At 35.6% G+C, this 17769-nt stretch overlaps 1 protein-coding gene across 1 annotated transcript; it reads right to left on the bottom strand.

Annotated features, from left to right (window-relative positions):
* Window positions 1-2418: 2418 nt before the first annotated feature.
* LOC113739965 (aminoaldehyde dehydrogenase 2, peroxisomal-like) lies at window positions 2419-16803 on the bottom strand. Its single transcript, XM_027267410.2, has 15 exons — window positions 16565-16803; window positions 16334-16476; window positions 15964-16044; window positions 15715-15863; window positions 14508-14600; window positions 14298-14421; window positions 14147-14212; window positions 13975-14041; window positions 13663-13739; window positions 5683-5796; window positions 3888-3965; window positions 3669-3820; window positions 3509-3569; window positions 3298-3404; window positions 2419-2764 (listed from the first exon to the last, which is right to left on the bottom strand). Exons 1-15 carry the CDS (start codon window positions 16671-16673, stop codon window positions 2674-2676), a joined length of 1512 nt encoding a protein of 503 aa, XP_027123211.1. The 5' UTR covers window positions 16674-16803; the 3' UTR covers window positions 2419-2673.
* Window positions 16804-17769: the final 966 nt, after the last annotated feature.

Raw genomic sequence — 17769 nt, 5'->3', positions numbered from 1 at the left:
TCTAATTACTTAATCGTCAAATATTAATAAAGGAGAAAGGAGAAAAAAAAGGGCAAATTTTGAAAATTTTTATTTTCAAAATCACAAGAATTATAGTAAACATCATGTCAAAAGAGATGACTAGTTTGTTTTGTTGAATCTTGTGAAATCATTAGTATAATTTTGTTACTTATTTGTGTTTGTCCAAATAATCAAATGTGAACTTCGTGAGTGGTGAAATGTGTGTATTAATTTTTTTTAACTTTTAATTATCTTCATTCTTTTATTAATACAACTTATATACATGCATAAGGGGTATTTATGAAATAAAAGTTTCATCTCTCTCTTTAAAGTATTTTTTTAATGTTACTTTTTTAATTGGACTAATTTGTTATCAAAACCTTAACTTCATGGGAGGTTTGTGTAATTTTACGAACTTCAGGGAGGCTAGTGAGATTGTTAGAAACCTCAAAGGGAGGTTTCTGAAATTATCCCTTGTATATGTTCTATGAATTATGCAAAAATTGTGGACACCCATGTGAAGGTCATTTTGCAAGAATAGTGTATATGCATTGTAATGATATGGTCGACACTATTGTCAAGTAATTAATTTCATGTACCTTTAATTTCAACATATTTTTCTGTACTGTATATAATATTTCTTCTCAACCATGTACAATGTTAATATACAAATTAGAGATGCCAGTGATAACCTGCCTGCATTTTAATGTACAAGACAGACGTGCAAGATTTGTATTTCGCTGTGATGCTTCTTATCTTAAAAAATTGCAAAAAAAGGTAGAATTTCTTGATACATATTTTTTGTATAATACTATTTATAAACTATATAAAAATACACCAATTTCGAATTCAGTACGGTCTTAATTCTAAGGAAAATGGAGGAAGGTTGTTCAATCAACAGAACAATTCATACAAAAATCATGTCTTCTCATCTATAGTACGAACTCCACAAAATTCAACAGAGTTAGCTAAACCACCAATATTGATTTTTGTACTAAAATGTTGATTGGTATGAAGAATGTTTACACATTCATACAAGATTATCAAATCAAATGCATAATGTTTACTTATTTCATTTTGAAATCAAATAAACCATGCGATTACATTCATTTCTATTCATATATCATCCATTTTCTAATATAAATTTTTATTATTCTTTCAAGATCCATCTTCCAAAGAAAGGCAATTCTCGAATGATGTACTCATTTTATCATACTTCGAACTAGTATGAGACAAATCTTATATTTTAATTATGTTGGTACGATTTTTTAAATTTTTTTATTCATTCCTTATTTTAATTTCTTTCAATACCGTACGTAGTACGGGTATTCGCACTAGTATATAATAAAGGGAAGAGAACAAGCAATTTAAGAAAAATCCTACTCTAAACAACATACCTATATGACGACTGATACAAACTAAATCATGCTTACCTCCTAAATTTTAGAAACTCCATGTATGTTTCTATCGTTTACCCTAATCATGATCGCTTTTTGTAGATAAAACTCTTGTATAAATTCATGATCCTTGATATAATATATGCCAAAGATGGCTGGCTTATCTTATCAGTTTATTAAATCCTCTTGGTTCAAACTTCAAATTCTACACACCAATGCTTCTTGAAATTTGATAATTTTACGTTGAAAGTATTTTTACAAAGTAATAAATACGTGTTAAAGACCAACAAAATCCCCACTTCTTAAACTGAAGTCCCACAGTGCTACAAAGCGAAAAAAAAATTTGTCTGAAAGACCAATTATAGAAAAGAAACTCTTCCCCGAAGAAAAAACAAATTGCAATAAGAACAGTGCAAAATCAATCCCATGTATGGTGCAAGTGAAAAAAAAAAATAAAATTAACAATAAAAAAGAGCCTGACCGTTTATAAGTGGCAACCGTATCAGACAGTCTATGCTTCTGATCTATCTACAATATTTACATTCTCTTTTCAGTTGCTAAAATCTATCTACTCGCATCACTATCAATCTTAAAAAATGCACTCATAAATTTTAGGATAACTTTTTATGCATCAGTGTAGTGATTTTTTTTTAAACTAATAGTCTTGGATATATGTCACATATGCATGATTTGAAGTTCAAACTTAGATTTATGTTATAACATGATCTAAATCTTCTAGTGTAAAAAAAATTATACACTGACAATGTACCAAAAAAGTTAGAACTATTAGTGCATAAAATGTTAATCCTAAATTTTATAACTATAACAGAATCTAACACTGAGTGGACAGTAAACTTCAACGAAAGCACATGAAACTTAAGATCCTCCCCTTCTCCTCGATTGTCCCTAGTCTCATGCACAAGGTACTGCAATGCATCTGGGTGTAAAGAGCGATATGGAAGCAGATAAATAAAGAGATACATGTCAATAAGCAACAGTTTGCCGAAATGGGGTTCAAAGATTTGCTACCAAACAGGCGCTACTTCCAACCAGCAAATTTTATTCCGATAAATATTTTTTCACTGTCCTGCTTCGACTTGTTGCCAATCTTACATTTTAGAGAATGTTTTAACCACAATACAAACAAGTAAGAGTCCAGTGAGGTAATCATGATTTATACGGTACCCGGCATTCTAATGCCTTGTGTCCCTTGCTCCAGATATTCCAAATGGCATTTTTCCCTTGCTCCTTGAAGTAGTACAATCACAAAAGAACTTTATAGCTTGGAAGGAGACTTGTACCAACCCCATGGATCACTGGAAACATACTGTGTCACCTGCTTCACATTCAAGTAGTTGTCGAGTCCCCTGAAAGGAATGATAGATTTTAAGATTTGATCCAAGCAAACCCATAAATGCTCTAAGATGTGAAAGTCATTAACTAAGAACCTTTAACCTTTTTGATCATGGGATGATTCCCAAGAAGAAATTTACAAGCCAGATATCATGTCAAATTCTGTAAAAAGTTTCATTCTTTCTTGCTGTTAAAAGTAAAATGGAACTAACAACCACCAGAGTGCCACAAAATTTCTTACAAAGAAAAAGACAAGCAAGACAAATAATATCATTGTAAAAAGATTGAGATGCAAGGTGCCAAAAATTTAAAATTTTCATCGTAGTATCATGTCATATCCATATCAGCTTGCTGTTTACTCTCCAAACGAGCTGAATACGAGGGTCACAACACTCGAGTAGGGTAATACCTCAGTATATTTTGTCCCCTAACAAGCCAGATATCATTGAACAATTGATTTAAAATGAATTTGTCTTGTTCCACAATATAGAAAATGAAATAAATATCTAACATGTTTCCAAAGCTCCTACAGAATCAAGAAGGTTACCTTTCCCCTAATTCACGACCAAAACCACTACGTTTTTTACCACCCCAAGGAGCTTGACAGAAGCATGGCTGAGAACAGTTTACCCAAACAATCCCACACTGAAAAGCCTGCCAAATCCAAGAAGCCAACACAATTAAACCATAAGTCTTCTCCAATTTTGGTAAACCACTCTCCTGCTAAATAGTAATCCCATTAGAGTTGAGTTTCTCACCTTTGTCAAGCGCTCACATCTTTCCAAATCTTCAGATAGCACAGCCGCAGCCAAACCATAACTGTGAAAAGTTGTTAAAGAAAACGAACCACATTAATCCCTATTATGCACACAGGTCTCATGATGCACAATAATTAAGAGAAATGAAGAAGTAACTCACTGGGTGTCATTTGCTAATTCAATGGCTTCCTCTTCTGTTGCAAATGTCTTGACACACAAAACAGGTCCAAATACTTCTTCTCTCCAGATTTGCATAGATGTTTTTACATCCGTGATGATGGTTGGTTTGACAAAGAAACCTTTTTCTAAATTCTGTAAAACAAATTAGTCTTCTTGAGCAAGTGTTAATAGACCAGTTGCATACAAGTAGGTAGATTACCTCTGGACGTTTCCCGCCACATAAAATTGTTGCTCCTTCACTCTTAGCAGTTGATATGAAACTCATTACTTTCTCATACTGAAATGTCAACCAGATGAAAGAATAAATCAACTCTCAATATCCATGTCCGCAACATTGTACGGAAACAATATTCAGAAAAGCTTATAATGATAACATCCATTTAAAATGACAGATGAGTACAAAAGAATAGTAAGCAAAACCATGGTCATCTAGTTTGCAAATTTAATTTCTCAAAATTTCCTAAACAATAACAGAAAGCTCACTATAATGTTTAAGAAACTTTTCTAGGGTGATGATAATATTAGTTTTGCTCCTCCATTTGTTTGACTTCAACACTGAAGATCTGTGGTTAGAAGAAAACTGGCCTGTTTTCAAGTTTACAACCCAGAAGATATCCAGTTGTGTTTGGAAGCTACTCATAACTGATACCCTCATTTTGCATGCTCTATTCTACACAACTTTCCTAATTAAATATGTCCTATAAATATTTTGACTAGAAATCTCAAGAATTCCTCAGTTTCAGACGTGAATGTCAATATGGAAAACCCAATTGCAAATGTAAAAATGGCTTCCAGCAAGTGTAATTTAAAGCCATTAATTCACATGGCACAAATGCTAAACAGTGAGGGATTCAATAGAACTCATGATAGCTCTACAATACAAAACCTTCCCTAATTAGTTTCGCTTACAGCAGTCCTAGCCTTACAATAATTCAAACAGAGAGCTCGTCAAGGTCCATTCCTAATAGGTTTTAAATATTGGAAAGATATGCATGTAAATATATTCAGATCCATTTAACATATGATATGATGCATAAGAATTACTCAGAGTAAAGCAAGCCCATCATTTAAGTGGAAGGATATTATGTTTAGATACACTAACAGATTAGATCAAAGAGTGTATATACAAGTAAGCAGGTTAGAGATGAAGCAAGAATGAGGAATATAATCATATCAGGATTCTATTTTAGGGTCTGTACATACGGTTTCGATAATTGAGTGGGAGATCATAGATCTTTTTCACTAAACAAAAAAGAGGTCATAGATTTTTTAAAAGGTAGTGGAAAGAGATGATATACTAAAATAAGTGCATTAGCACTTAGAAAATTAATAGTCCACTTTGAACTAATTTCAATTGAAATATCTCAGACAACAATCTATCTAACATTCATCAGTTTACTCATAAATATTTAGAAGAAGAAGAAGAAGAAGAAACACAAGCCATTATGACACTTGTGTAAGAATCTCTGTTACTTTCAGTTTTGACCCAGTCAAACCAAAAGCACTGAAGTTAAAACTTCTGCTGTGTTTTCACAGTAGAAGCATATAACTCTCAGGCCTCATTTGGGATTAGTGATGCCTTATCACAAAGCACCTCTCTTCATGTTTCAAAGGAAGTACTTAAATTTGTTGTTTGGAAGCAACTTGCACAAGTACTTTCTCTGTTTTACAGTACATGGTTTGAATTTTTCAAATGTACTTCTATCCTTATTCAGTTCTACATTTATGATTAAAAAAGTCCAGCATCATTTTTGATCTTTGAGATGGAAACCCATCTCAAAAGCACCAATTGAGCTTGTGATAGAAGTTCCTGTTAGCAAAAGCTCTACATTAATACAATTTGTCTGGAAGCCCTTCTTAAGTGAAAGCAACCCCAACCCCAAACGGCCTCACTTGGATCCATTCAGAAGCCCTTGTATGTTTATAGAAAACAAGAAATAAAGTGTCTTTTTCAATTGCAACAGCTAGAGCAGTTAAACAACCAGCTTTCTTACCTGTCCACTGCTTACTACAGGGCCAAGCCTACAACCATCCTCTAAGGGGTCTGAGATTTTGATGTTTCGGCACCATGCCACAAGCTTGTCCAAAAATTCTCTTGCAATGTTTTCCTGAAACATTCAAGGTTACATTCAGAACTCAATAAAAGATAGTTGATTCAGAAACTAAAAGTACAAAGCCAGTCAAACTTATTGTACCAATTATCACGAAAACAAACGGCAGTACACAAACACATTGCTAGCCCCTAATGAAACACAACAATTTTGACACATTGTAATACTAGAAGATGTGGAAAATGTTACAAAAGGAATGCTAAACCTGGAAACACAACCATTCTGACACCTCTCGCTCTCTCTCACATACACACACACTATCTAATTCTCCTGAACCTGGATTTTGGCCTTCTTTTCCTGAACCTGGAAACACAACCATTCTGACACCTCTCTCTCTCTCTCTCACATACACACACTATCTAATTCTCTCGGTCTCTCTCCACCTGGATTTTGGCCTTCTTCTCCTGTCTTCTTCATTCTTTTGGTTAATGATCCTCACTCTTTTACCTAAACTATGGCAGTCATTCTCATGTTGCTCTACCTTACTAGCCCCATGTTCAAATTATTTTTGCCTCAATTTTCCCCCTTCTTGGCAAATTGAGGATAATGACTCAACATGGGATGATTATGCTAAAGCTAGTGGAGTCAGAGAAATTAGCTATCATTAAGATTTCTAATGCAAAAGCATAGATTTCAGATTTTTGTTGTTTAGTATGTATTGGTTATGCTCTCTCAACAAGTGTAGTAGTTTTAGATTTTTTTTTTTTTGTAGCTGGCACAGATGTGCTAGGCATGCGCCTCACTAAAAGCATTTTGGTCCTTTGACACTTTAGGCAACAGTGCATTTGGAGCCCTATAACTACCAAATAAGGAACTGCAGCCAGAACTTAAAGTTGTAGTATTAGCTAACTTGGGCTCTCATACAGCCTAGAAGCTAATTTCCTTAAAATTTTTGTATTTTTATACTCTTCATAATCCTAGTACTTTGTGCCATAGTTATTAAACCCGGCCCGGCCCGGCAGTCGAACCGGTCAAACCGGGTGGACCGGTCATTGGACCGGGCCGGGTTTGGAATCAGATCGTTTGTGCACAGAGACCGTTGACTTAGTCAACGGCCCGGCGGTCGAACCGGGTTAAACCGGAAACCCGGCCGGTTTTGGCCGGTTTTGTCACTAACCGGATTTTGTGGAAAAATTATATTGCTATTGTTGGGACTCGAACTTCCGACCTTTGCCCTCACACTACCGCTTGCTTACCACCAAACCACTTCCAAATATGTTGATATAGTAGCTTTAGTATGATATATAAATGTTTTTTCAATTCTATCTTTTTTTCTCTAAAACAAATTTATTTGGAATCTTTTAATAAAAATTTATTACCCTCCAAACTCTATAAGTTATAAAATGGATTCCAAAAATAACATATTACATAATTCATTTAAAGACAAATATTATTTTTAATAAATTTTTACACTTAAAATTCATAAATAAGCTAGATAATTACACTAAATATAGATAAAATTTTACACTTGAAATTTGGTATATTAATAAATAACTTTATATTTGATTGATTCTTATATGAATTAATTATTTTATAACAAATTAAATTAAATGAGCTTTTGTTATGACATTATTTATTACAATTTATATCATATATCTTATATAAATAATTATGAAATATAATATTTAAATATATGTAGTGACCCACCGGTTCAACCACTCACCCACCGGTTCAACCAGTAACCCCGTTGACCCACCTCCTTCGCCGGGTTCCTTCCCGGGTTGGGTTTAATAACTATGCTTTGTGCTGCTAGCTAAGTTTCCTGTTAATTTTCTACACCAATCCCAATCCCAGTGCCATCCAAATGCAAGGGCAGTAGCAACTTGGAACAAAGGAAATGCAAATTGCAATTTGATCTACTGCACTTGTACTAGCAGATGAGAAACAGATTTGGGTGTGGTAGACTTAGTTGATGAGATGATTAGAAGATCAATAGTGTATGAATCTTTAAGACTTGAATAAAACTTTATTTTTGCTGGCTATACTAGTTATTATTTCTGTTTCACTAGGCATACCTATATATTAGGGCATCATAATTTTATTTTGAACCTTAACACACTAATTGCAACGTTTTTTGCTTGAATCTTATTTAATATACTTTCATTTTGTTAATTGGGTGATTGATTGTGTTATTCTTACATCACTCTAGGCCATCATTATTCATATAACGTGCCCTCAGCTTGCCTTTCGGTTTGCACTTTGGCTCCTGACTGGCCTCTTGCAGTCTAGGTAGCTTTGCACCTTTACCTTCTACGGGCCGTATATGATTTTGCTCAAACTATTACCTTCCCACATCTTGTTTAATAATCATGCCAAAGTGAAATAATAGGAGATCCTATATAAAATTCTCTCAATATGCATAGGAATTATGCAGTATCAGGGTAGCAGTCCTCAAATAAAGTTGTCGCTGAGCTACAAACAATAGGCAGTAATGGTTTTTGCTATGAGAACAGTGTGTGTCCTCAAGGAAGATGACAACTTCATTTGAAGATGCAAAAATGACACCATAAGACCTTGGCCAAGTGAGCAAAAAATTAAGATAATCACTTGGCAAATAAATTATAAATTCTTAGCTTGATATTTTGCAGATAATCATTATTTACAGGTCACTACACCTTCAGGAGATGCAGCAAATAAAAGTATACGAGAAAAGTGCAGAAACAGATGCTGAAGCCATACACATGAAGACATACTACCATTTCTTTCACCACTTCATACTACACAAATTCTCAAAGACATGCTCTTAACGCTAGTGAAAGTAAGAACCTTCAGTTCATCCCGTGATCAGAGCTGCTAGGTTGGAAAATTACCGTCCCAGTTACTACTTCCTAGATAACAATGACTACTCCAACACATTATGGGTGCTCAACATGGCGGCAAATCAGCAGAATTCTTGTGAATTTTGCGATGGAAGCAAAAGATGAGGAAGGTCAGACAGGTTTGAGACACCATAGCACATTGTAGTCTTAGACATACTCCAGTTAATGGAATCATAGATACTAAGAATGTCATTCAGGTGAAAATAGTAGTTTCTCTTTTGGCCTTGCATTACATGCTGTTAAGAGAATATAAGTATTCCTGTAGATAATAAATTAATAAGGGTATTTTTGTAAATAATTTGTTAGTTTTGTACTCCTATAAACACTAGTTAGTCACTCATAATATGTGACTAGATGTTTTTTCCTCCCAAAATACCTGTTGTCATGGTACCAGAGCTAAAGTCCTAGGGTTAGAGTTAAACATCTAGCAAAAGTACTGTTCACGCTGCACTGTTTCATCGTGACACTGTTCACGCCGTTACTGTTCACGACGCACGGTTCGTCTCGAGTTTTGACCCTTTCTTTGGTTTGAAGTGCTATTCGCTATGGTTGAAAATTTATCAAAAAATGTCAGAAGTAGAGGAGGTCGTGGAGGTCGAGGCACCCGTGAATGCACTCATTGTGGTTTGAAGAATCACAATCGTGATACTTGTCAGGATTTAGTTGGAAAACCTCCTCGGTTTGCTAATACGGTTATCACTGACCAAGTTGAATCAAGTTCTTCAGCACAAGGGTCCCAAAAGACTATTACCATATCCGAAGAAGATTATGTTAAATTCCTACAATACCAAGTTACAAATCACGCATCTCTTCCCTCTGCTTCTTTAGCACAAAAAGGTAATGACTCATGAATTATTGACTCCGGAGCTATTGATTATATGTCAGGTACCTCTAAAAATTTTTCTAACTTTCAAGAGTCTACTTCCTTTCCTCATGTTACTTTAGCTGATGGATCTACCACTAAAGTTAAAGGACTAGGCACTGTAAAAATTAATCCATCTCTTCCGCTGTCTTCTGTTCTTTACGTACCCAGTTTGCCTTTTAATCTAATGTCTGTTAATAAGCTCACTAAATCTCTACAGTGTTCAGTTACTTTTTCTCCTGATTCTGTTGTCATTCAGGATTTGAAGACAAAGAGGACGATTGGTGGAGGGCATGAGCATAATGGTCTTTATTTTCTCAACTCCGATGGTCCGATTGCGTGTCCTGCTACTGTTTCTCCTCTTGAAATTCACTATCGTTTGGGTCATCCGTCTCTACAAAATTTGAAAAAGTTGGTTCCTACTTTGAGTCAGTTGTCTTCGTTAGAATGTGAGCCTTGTCAGTTAGGAAAGTATCATCGTGTTTCTTTTGCTCCTAGAGTCAATAAACAGGTTTCTGAATCCTTTTTGTTAGTTCATTCTGATGTTTGGGGTTCTAGTCGAGTCACTTCAAAGTTAGATTTTAAATATTTTGTAATCCTTGTTGATGATTTTTCCAGAGTTATATGACTTTATTTAATGAAAAATCGTTCAGATCTATATTTCATTTTTTGTGCATTTGTTACAGAAATAAAGAATCAATTTGGTGTGCCTGTACATATACTTCACAGTGATAATGTGAAGGAATATTTTTCCACTCCATCTAATACCTTTTTGACTAAGTTTGGGATTATTCATTAGTCCTCACACTCCACAACAGAATGGAGTTACTGAAAGAAAAAATTGGACATTTAATCGAGGTTGCTCGAACACTTTTGTTGCACATGAATGTGCCCAAACAATTTTGGAGTGATGCAGTTCTAACTGCATGTTATTTAATTAATCGCATGCCATCTAATATTCTTGGAGGTCAATTACTTCACTCCATTCTTTTTTCTCATGAACCTGTGTTTAAATTACCTCCTCGCATTTTTGGATGTGTGTGCTTTGTTCTTCAGCTTGCTCCTGAGATGGATAAATTACTTCCTCGTGCTATTAAGTGTATTTTCTTAGGATACGCACAAGCGCAAAGGGGGTACAGATGTTACAGTACAATTTTAAATCGATCTTTTATTTGTGCTGATGTTACTTACTTTGAATCTACTCCATATTTTATGAAACACGGTATGCCTTGTGAGTTAGACCAGTGTCCCTCTTTTTTCTCTCCTGTTTTACCAGTCACTTCTTCTTTATTACCTGAGTTATCTAGTCCACGAGATTCACTAGGTCGATTATCTCGTCCTAATCTTCAAGTTTATTCTCGTCGTTCCATGGTTGAGAAAGTTCCTGATATGCCACGCACTTCACCAATTAACTCACAATCTTCAAATCCAGATATGACGCTCTCCTCAGAGTTAGATCTTCCTATTGCTTTACGCAAAGGTAAGAGGCATTGCACTTCTCATCCTATTTCTAATTTTGTTTCTTATTCTCGTCTCTCTATGTCATATTCTTCTTTTGTTGCTTCCCTTAATTCTGTCTCCATTCCTAAGTCTATTACCCATGCTCTTAATCATCCTGGTTGGAGATTAGCTATGCAAGAAGAGATGTCTACTTTGGAGAAAAATGGTACTTGGTATCTTATCCCTCTTCCTTCTGGTAAGTCGGGTGTTGGTTGTAAATGGGTGTACACTATAAAAGTGCAACCTAATGATTCTATTGATAGATTGAAGGCTCGTTTTGTAGCTAAGGGATTTACTCAGATGTATGGAATTGACTACTTAGAAACATTATCTCCTGTTGTAAAGATTACCTCTGTTCGTCTTCTTATCTCTTTAGCAGTAACTTATAATTGGCCATTGCATCAGTTGGATGTGAAAAATACATTTCTGCATGGAGATTTGGAAGAAGAGGTATATATGGAACAACCTCCTGAATTTGTTGTTCAGAGGAAGAATTCACGGTTGGTTTGTCGTATGAAAAAATCCTTATATGGATTGAAACGGTCTCCAAGGACTTGGTTTGATCGATTTAGTAGTGTTGTCATGGAGTTCGATCTGACAAGATGTGGAGTAGATCACTCTGTATTTTATCGGCACTCTAATGTTGGTAAAATTTTATTAGTTGTTTATGTGGATGATATTGTGATTACAGGTGATGATGTTGTGGGGATCTAGAAACTTAAATCCAATCTGTAAGCAAGCTTTCAGACAAATGATTTAGGTCATCTACAGTATTTTCTGGGTATTGAGGTAACTCGGTCTAAATATGAAATTTATTTATGTCAAAGAAAATATGTACTCGATATGCTGAGTGAAGTTGGGATGTTAGGTTGCCAACCTGTGGATACTCCAATGGATCCTAATATGAAATTAGTAGGAGATCAAGGTGCATTACTAGATGATTCTAGACAATATCGAAAACTTGTGGGTAAATTAAATTATTTCACTGTAACGAGACCTGACATTTTTTGCAATAAGTGTTGTGGGTCAATTTCTTGATACCCCTCGTACTAGTCATTGGGATGCTGTTATACGGATTCTCAGGTATCTTAAGAATGCTCCTAAAAAAGGATTGTTGTATCAAAATCATGGACACACTGATATTGAAGGATATAGTGATGCAAATTGGGCTGGTTCTGCCTCAGATCGAAGATCGACCACAGGATATTGTGTGTTTGTTAGTGGTAATTTAGTGTCATGGAAGAGTAAAAAACAAACTGTTGTCTCCAAATCAAGTGCAGAATCAGAATACCGCGCTATGACTCACACTGTATGTGAGTTGGTTTGGTTGAAAAGCATGTTACTTGAAATTGGGTTTGAGCATAATCAGCCTATGAATTTAGTGTGTGATAATCAGGCGGCGGTTCATATTGCTTCTAATCCAGTGTTTCATGAAAGGACAAAACATATTGAAGTTGATTGTCATTTCATTCGAGAGAAATTGCTTGACAGAATTATTAAGACAATTCATGTACCGTCTGTAGATCAATTGGCTGATTTGTTTACCAAGAGTTTAGGGGGCTCTAGTGTGAGATATATTTGTAACAAGTTGGGTGCTTATGATATATATGCTCCAACTTGAGGGAGAGTGTTAAGAAAATATAAGTATTTCTGTAGATAATAAATTAGTAAGGGTATTTTTGTAAATAGTTTGTTAGTTTTGTACTCCTATATATACTAGTTGGTCACTCATAATATGTGACTAGATGTTTTTCCTCCCAAAATACCTGTTGTCACATGCTTAGAGATTATGGCTAGAGATTAGCACTACATGCGCCAGAACAGATTGTCCCCATCCCATTTACCAGAATAACTAGGGATCCAACTAAGTGATTTAGCGATAAATCTCAACCAAGAAAGCTCTTCACTTTGTTTACAAACTGAAGCTCAAACTGGAAATTTTCATTTACTTGAGATTCCTTGAACACCTAGCATCTCAGACTTGCTTAGACATTACACTTGCATATAACATAGGGTAAAAAACAAAAAAACCCCCGGTGGTTTCAAAACGTACAACATGACACCTCATGCATTGAACTAAATTGTAAAGGTGACGGAATTCATTAAACATAACGGAAATTGACAAAATGACTAAAATGCCCTGATATAATTAAGCAAAAGGCAGTTCAAAAAAATCATTTGTTTTATTCTCTAGAGTAGAGAGAATTAAGGGTTAAAGGGTAGAATAGGTATATTTGTTAAAAATTAGGTATAAAATTTTTTTTTAGATTCCATTAAGTTTAACGGATTCCGTCACCTTTACAATTTAGTTCAAAGTATGAGGTGTCATGTTATACGCTTTGAAATCACGAGGGGCTTTTCTATGTATTAGGTTTACCACAGGGAGTTTTTTTTTTTTTTTTACCCTATAACATATTAAGTTCACTAGGGCAATGAAACTTACACAGCTATTCAGTGTAAGTAGAAACAGAAGGAAAACAATGAGGAAAAAGGACAAGAAAAGCTACTGTTTAAATCATTTTTAACTTTACTGAAAGAGCTTATAAATTTGATGTACATGCATTGCCTAAAAGCAATATACCATGCGAGACAGAATCGTGATTGCCATCAAATTAATATAGGCATATCGATGAAATTGAAAAGCCATATCAAACATAATTTGCATTCAGCTTTCCTACTCACATGGATTATAAGGCGAGATGTTGCGCTACAGATCTGGCCATTTGTCCAAAAGCAACCAAACAATGTCCACTCAGCAGCTGTTTAAATGAAGTAGATAAGAAGCATATTTGAATATTCATATTCAAGAATTATATTGTTATAAAATGGCAGCTTTAAAATTTCCAACATTTTATACACCGGATTTCTCGAGATAAAAATTCATTTTCTTCTTACTTCCTTTAATGATACATTCATGCTGCAGAAATATAGTCTATAGCTTTAGAATGGAGAAACACAGAAATTAACGCCATGTAGTAATCAGAATACACACACCTTTGTCCAGGTCAACATCCTCAAACACAACTATTGGACTTTTTCCACCTAGTTCAAGTGAAACAGGCTGCCAAGAAAACACAAAATTACTACTAATATCAAAAACTTTCAATTTGACCACAAATGACATTATTTTACAAATGACTTTTGATGTCTTGCAGCAATAACAAACCTTAACGAGTGGAGCAGCAGCTGACATTATTTTACTCCCCGTAGCACTACTTCCAGTGAATGCTATCTAATGGTCAATCATTTCAATAGCCCTAGGTCATAAAAGGCACCAGTCTCCATATAAACCATAATGAAAAGACAAGTGATTAAACCTTGTCAACATGGGGATGAGATGCCAAAGGAGCACCAGCTTCTGGCCCTAGTCCAGTGACAATGTTAAGTATGCCAGGTGGAAGACCAACCTCAATACAGATATCAGCTAACTCCAAGCAGGATCTAAGATGTAATATCAGGATAGTCAAGTAATGCATAGAACATCAACTCTCCTAATCAAAAGGAAATGAAGATTGAGAGTTACTCACACAGAAGCTAATTCAGATGGCTTAAGAATTGCAGCACAACCAGCAGCCAGAGCAGGAGCAACTTTCCATGTAGCCATCAGTAAGGGGTAATTCCTTCAGCAGACAGGATAATGTAGTCCAGGGAGACCATCAGTTTCAAACTCAAAATCACCAACATAATCGACATTTGCAACTAAGTCAATAATGGCCCAGAAAAACTCATTCCCAGCCCATCAATTATTGCATATTGCTTTGTACTAGAGGTTAAATTGTCTTGCAACAAGCCCAAAAAGACAGCTAATCTGGTAGTAAAGGGCAAAAATCTATGAGAAAGTCCAATAAAAACCATTCAAGATTTGCTTTCAACAAACTCACAAGCAAACTAGGCTCATAATTCCATTTCAATACTTTTAGATTGAATTCATTGGTCCAAATCTACAAGAGTCTAGCACATGATATTCCAACTCCAAAATGAGCTTGAACTAAGATGCATTTCCTTTCTGCAGCAAATTCTTAGCTTTAGCCTTTTCAAAGATTCTCAGCATCACAGACTAGAGGAAACAAAGGCAAGTTCTGCCCTTTCCCAGAACTCCTCGACTGCCCCTTCATGAACCAAAGATAGAATCAAATTCTACAGAGTTCCGAGCTCTTTGGAACAAATAAATCCTCTGGAAGCTAATGCCAGGGTGGACGTAATCAAAGTTTAGACCAGGATAAAAAAGCGAATTCCAAAGACATAATCAGTAGCAACATCTTTTTATCGGATCCCAGAAAATTTTAAAAATACCACTAAGTAAACAAAAGATGGATTGATTATGGTTGAAATCCAAGTTATCTTTGAGTTTCAAATTGAGTAAGACATGTCTCTACTTGCGTGGGCATTTCCACTTGGTCTTTTCATCGCTTTCAAATATTGAAGACGCAAGCACAAGTATTCTTAACCCTTTTGGTTTTTACACAGTACACAGTGCCTAGGTTTTACCTTGCCGAACACAATCTTTGACATCAATGAATGATATGCACACTCAAATCCAATTTTATCTAGGCCATCTGTTTACCAAATAATATATTCCATCCTAGTAGTTTAAAAATCTGTTGACAATACTTCATCTTAACAAGCAGTTCTTTCAGATTAGTCCGGTTTGAAGAATATCATATCCAAAGGCTAGCAAAACCACACGAGAGAGACAGACAGAGAGATAGACAGACAAAAAAAAGTAGCCAATACCATGGAGTAATCAACCCAACTACCCCAATGGGATCCATTAGCAGATAACCCTTAAATGTTTCCACAGGAAGAGAAATAGGAGCCTTTTGCCTTGAATCTAAAGCTTCGGCAAGGTCCGCATGGTACTCAAAGCACCCGGCAACATCATCCTAAACGACATGGATAACCATATAAGCAACTCATAAAAAAAAAAAAAAAAAAAAAAAAAAAACAACAGCAAAGAGGTTTCTCTAGGTATTCATAACTTACTATATCCCAGGCTGCTTCTTCCAGGGGCTTCCCACAATCAAGTGCTTCAAGCTTTGCTAGTTCAGACTTCCGTTCAGTTATCTGATTACCAAAAATATAAGCAAATTTATTAAGCATGCAACTTCCAGCACTTCCATTTTTATAGAAGCTCTAACTAATCTGAAATATGAAGAACATCAAACTTCAGGGCAATCACAATTCCTCTTTTACGCACTCAAACAGATACAGAACAACAGATCTATCTGCACATGGCAGCAAAAATCAATTTCATTTGAGGCAAGAAAGATCCAAGCCTGATCAGATGAACTTATTAATCTTTCGCATCATTCCAATCCAAACAAAACGAACTAACAACTATCAAGTTCTTCACCTTTGCCGCAATAGCACGCAGAAATTTTGCGCGATGTGCTCCAGACGCAGCGGCCCAGTCTTTTCCCCCATTCCTAATAAGCGCCCTCCTCGCAGCTTCCACCGCAATGTCTATATCTTCCGCCGTAGCTGCCGGAATATCCCCTGCAACAAAATTTTCATGATTAACTAACACAGATTCAGAGAGAGAGAGAGAGAGAGAGAAGGGGCAGTGGTCAAAAGGGTTGCTCACCAATGATTGCTTCAGTAGAGGGGTTGATTATCGGGATGCGATTCTTCTTCACGGGCTCTCTCCATTGACCATCGATGAACAGAAGTCGGCTAGGAACTGGGATGGCCATTGACAACTTTCTTGATCTTTCTTGCTTAGCTAGGACTTTGGAGTGTGCAGTCTTTGACACTTGGGAACTTTTCAGTGTCGGACTGCTTTGTTTTGGTTACTTCTTTTTTTTTTTTTTTTTTCAACACAAGGGTGTCCGGATCAATTTTTTGTTTTGATTACCTGATAACAAGTATTTATAGGGAAAATGATTGCATATTATGACTTTGTGTGGACAGGGCATTTTCAACTTCAATCAGAGACCCACCTGGTACAAATAATCAGAACAAGGGTAAATTGGACTTGACCCCCTTACATTTAAAGGATAGTCTCAAAATGCAACCATGGATTTCATTTGCTGTAATGGTAAGGATGACAATTAGGGATGGCAATGAAAACAAGTCCGTGTAAGAAAGTGATGCAGCAAGGAATGGGGGAATTTTTCTCTCATTTAAATGGGATGGGGAACCTCGTCTCTTGCTCTGTCCCGTTCCTCAACACTAAAATAAATTTTTATATATAAATTTGAAAACTTCTGTTAATCAATTCTTGATTTTATTGATAACGAAACAAATTGATGATTTAGACTAATAGTTTCATATAAGAAATTGTCTAGAACAAGTGTTAAGTCAAAAAGAATGAAAAAAAGATTTGAATCAAATGGAGCAAAAATTGTTGAGGCTATCGAACGCTCGTATCAAACGCTTTTCAAAGTATCGGACGTCGGATAACCGATGCGAACATTTCGAACAGAAACTGTCAAACACTTCACAAGGATGTAGGACGTCGATAGTCAGGAGAATTCATCGAATAGTCATATCGGACACATATACCTTGGATCGCTATGCGATAAATTTGTGAAAAACATCTCAATATTCTGACCTCTATTGAATGCAAGACGTGTTGGACACACAAACTTCATCAGCCTTCTGATAAGAGTTAGAACATACTATCAGACGCACGTATCGAACGCAGAGAAGAGGATCGGACATCCGGTACTCCTAACGACTAGTTTTCTAATTGCTAATTTTGTGACCGTTGGAGAAACTTTTGGGGCAACGTTTCACTATCTATAAATACCCATAACTGCTAGTTTTCTAACAGCTAATTTTTTTACT

Source organism: Coffea arabica, chromosome 4c (genome assembly GCF_036785885.1).
Source record: "Coffea arabica cultivar ET-39 chromosome 4c, Coffea Arabica ET-39 HiFi, whole genome shotgun sequence".
NCBI classification, from domain to species: domain Eukaryota; kingdom Viridiplantae; phylum Streptophyta; class Magnoliopsida; order Gentianales; family Rubiaceae; genus Coffea; species Coffea arabica.
This window is presented reverse-complemented; position numbering and strand designations above follow the sequence as displayed.

What these genes read in the sequence shown, in the direction of transcription:
- LOC113739965 (XM_027267410.2), bottom strand. Translation starts at nt 16,673, where the DNA reads ATGGCCATCCCAGTTCCTAGCCGACTTCTGTTCATCGATGGTCAATGG. An exon ending in CTCTACTGAAGCAATCATTG is followed by an intron (nt 16,477 to 16,564) that starts GTGAGCAACCCT and finishes ATTTTGTTGCAG; the next exon opens with GGGATATTCCGGCAGCTACG. An exon ending in CTGTAGTAAGCAGTGGACAG is followed by an intron (nt 3,966 to 5,682) that starts GTAAGAAAGCTG and finishes TTGACATTTCAG; the next exon opens with TATGAGAAAGTAATGAGTTT.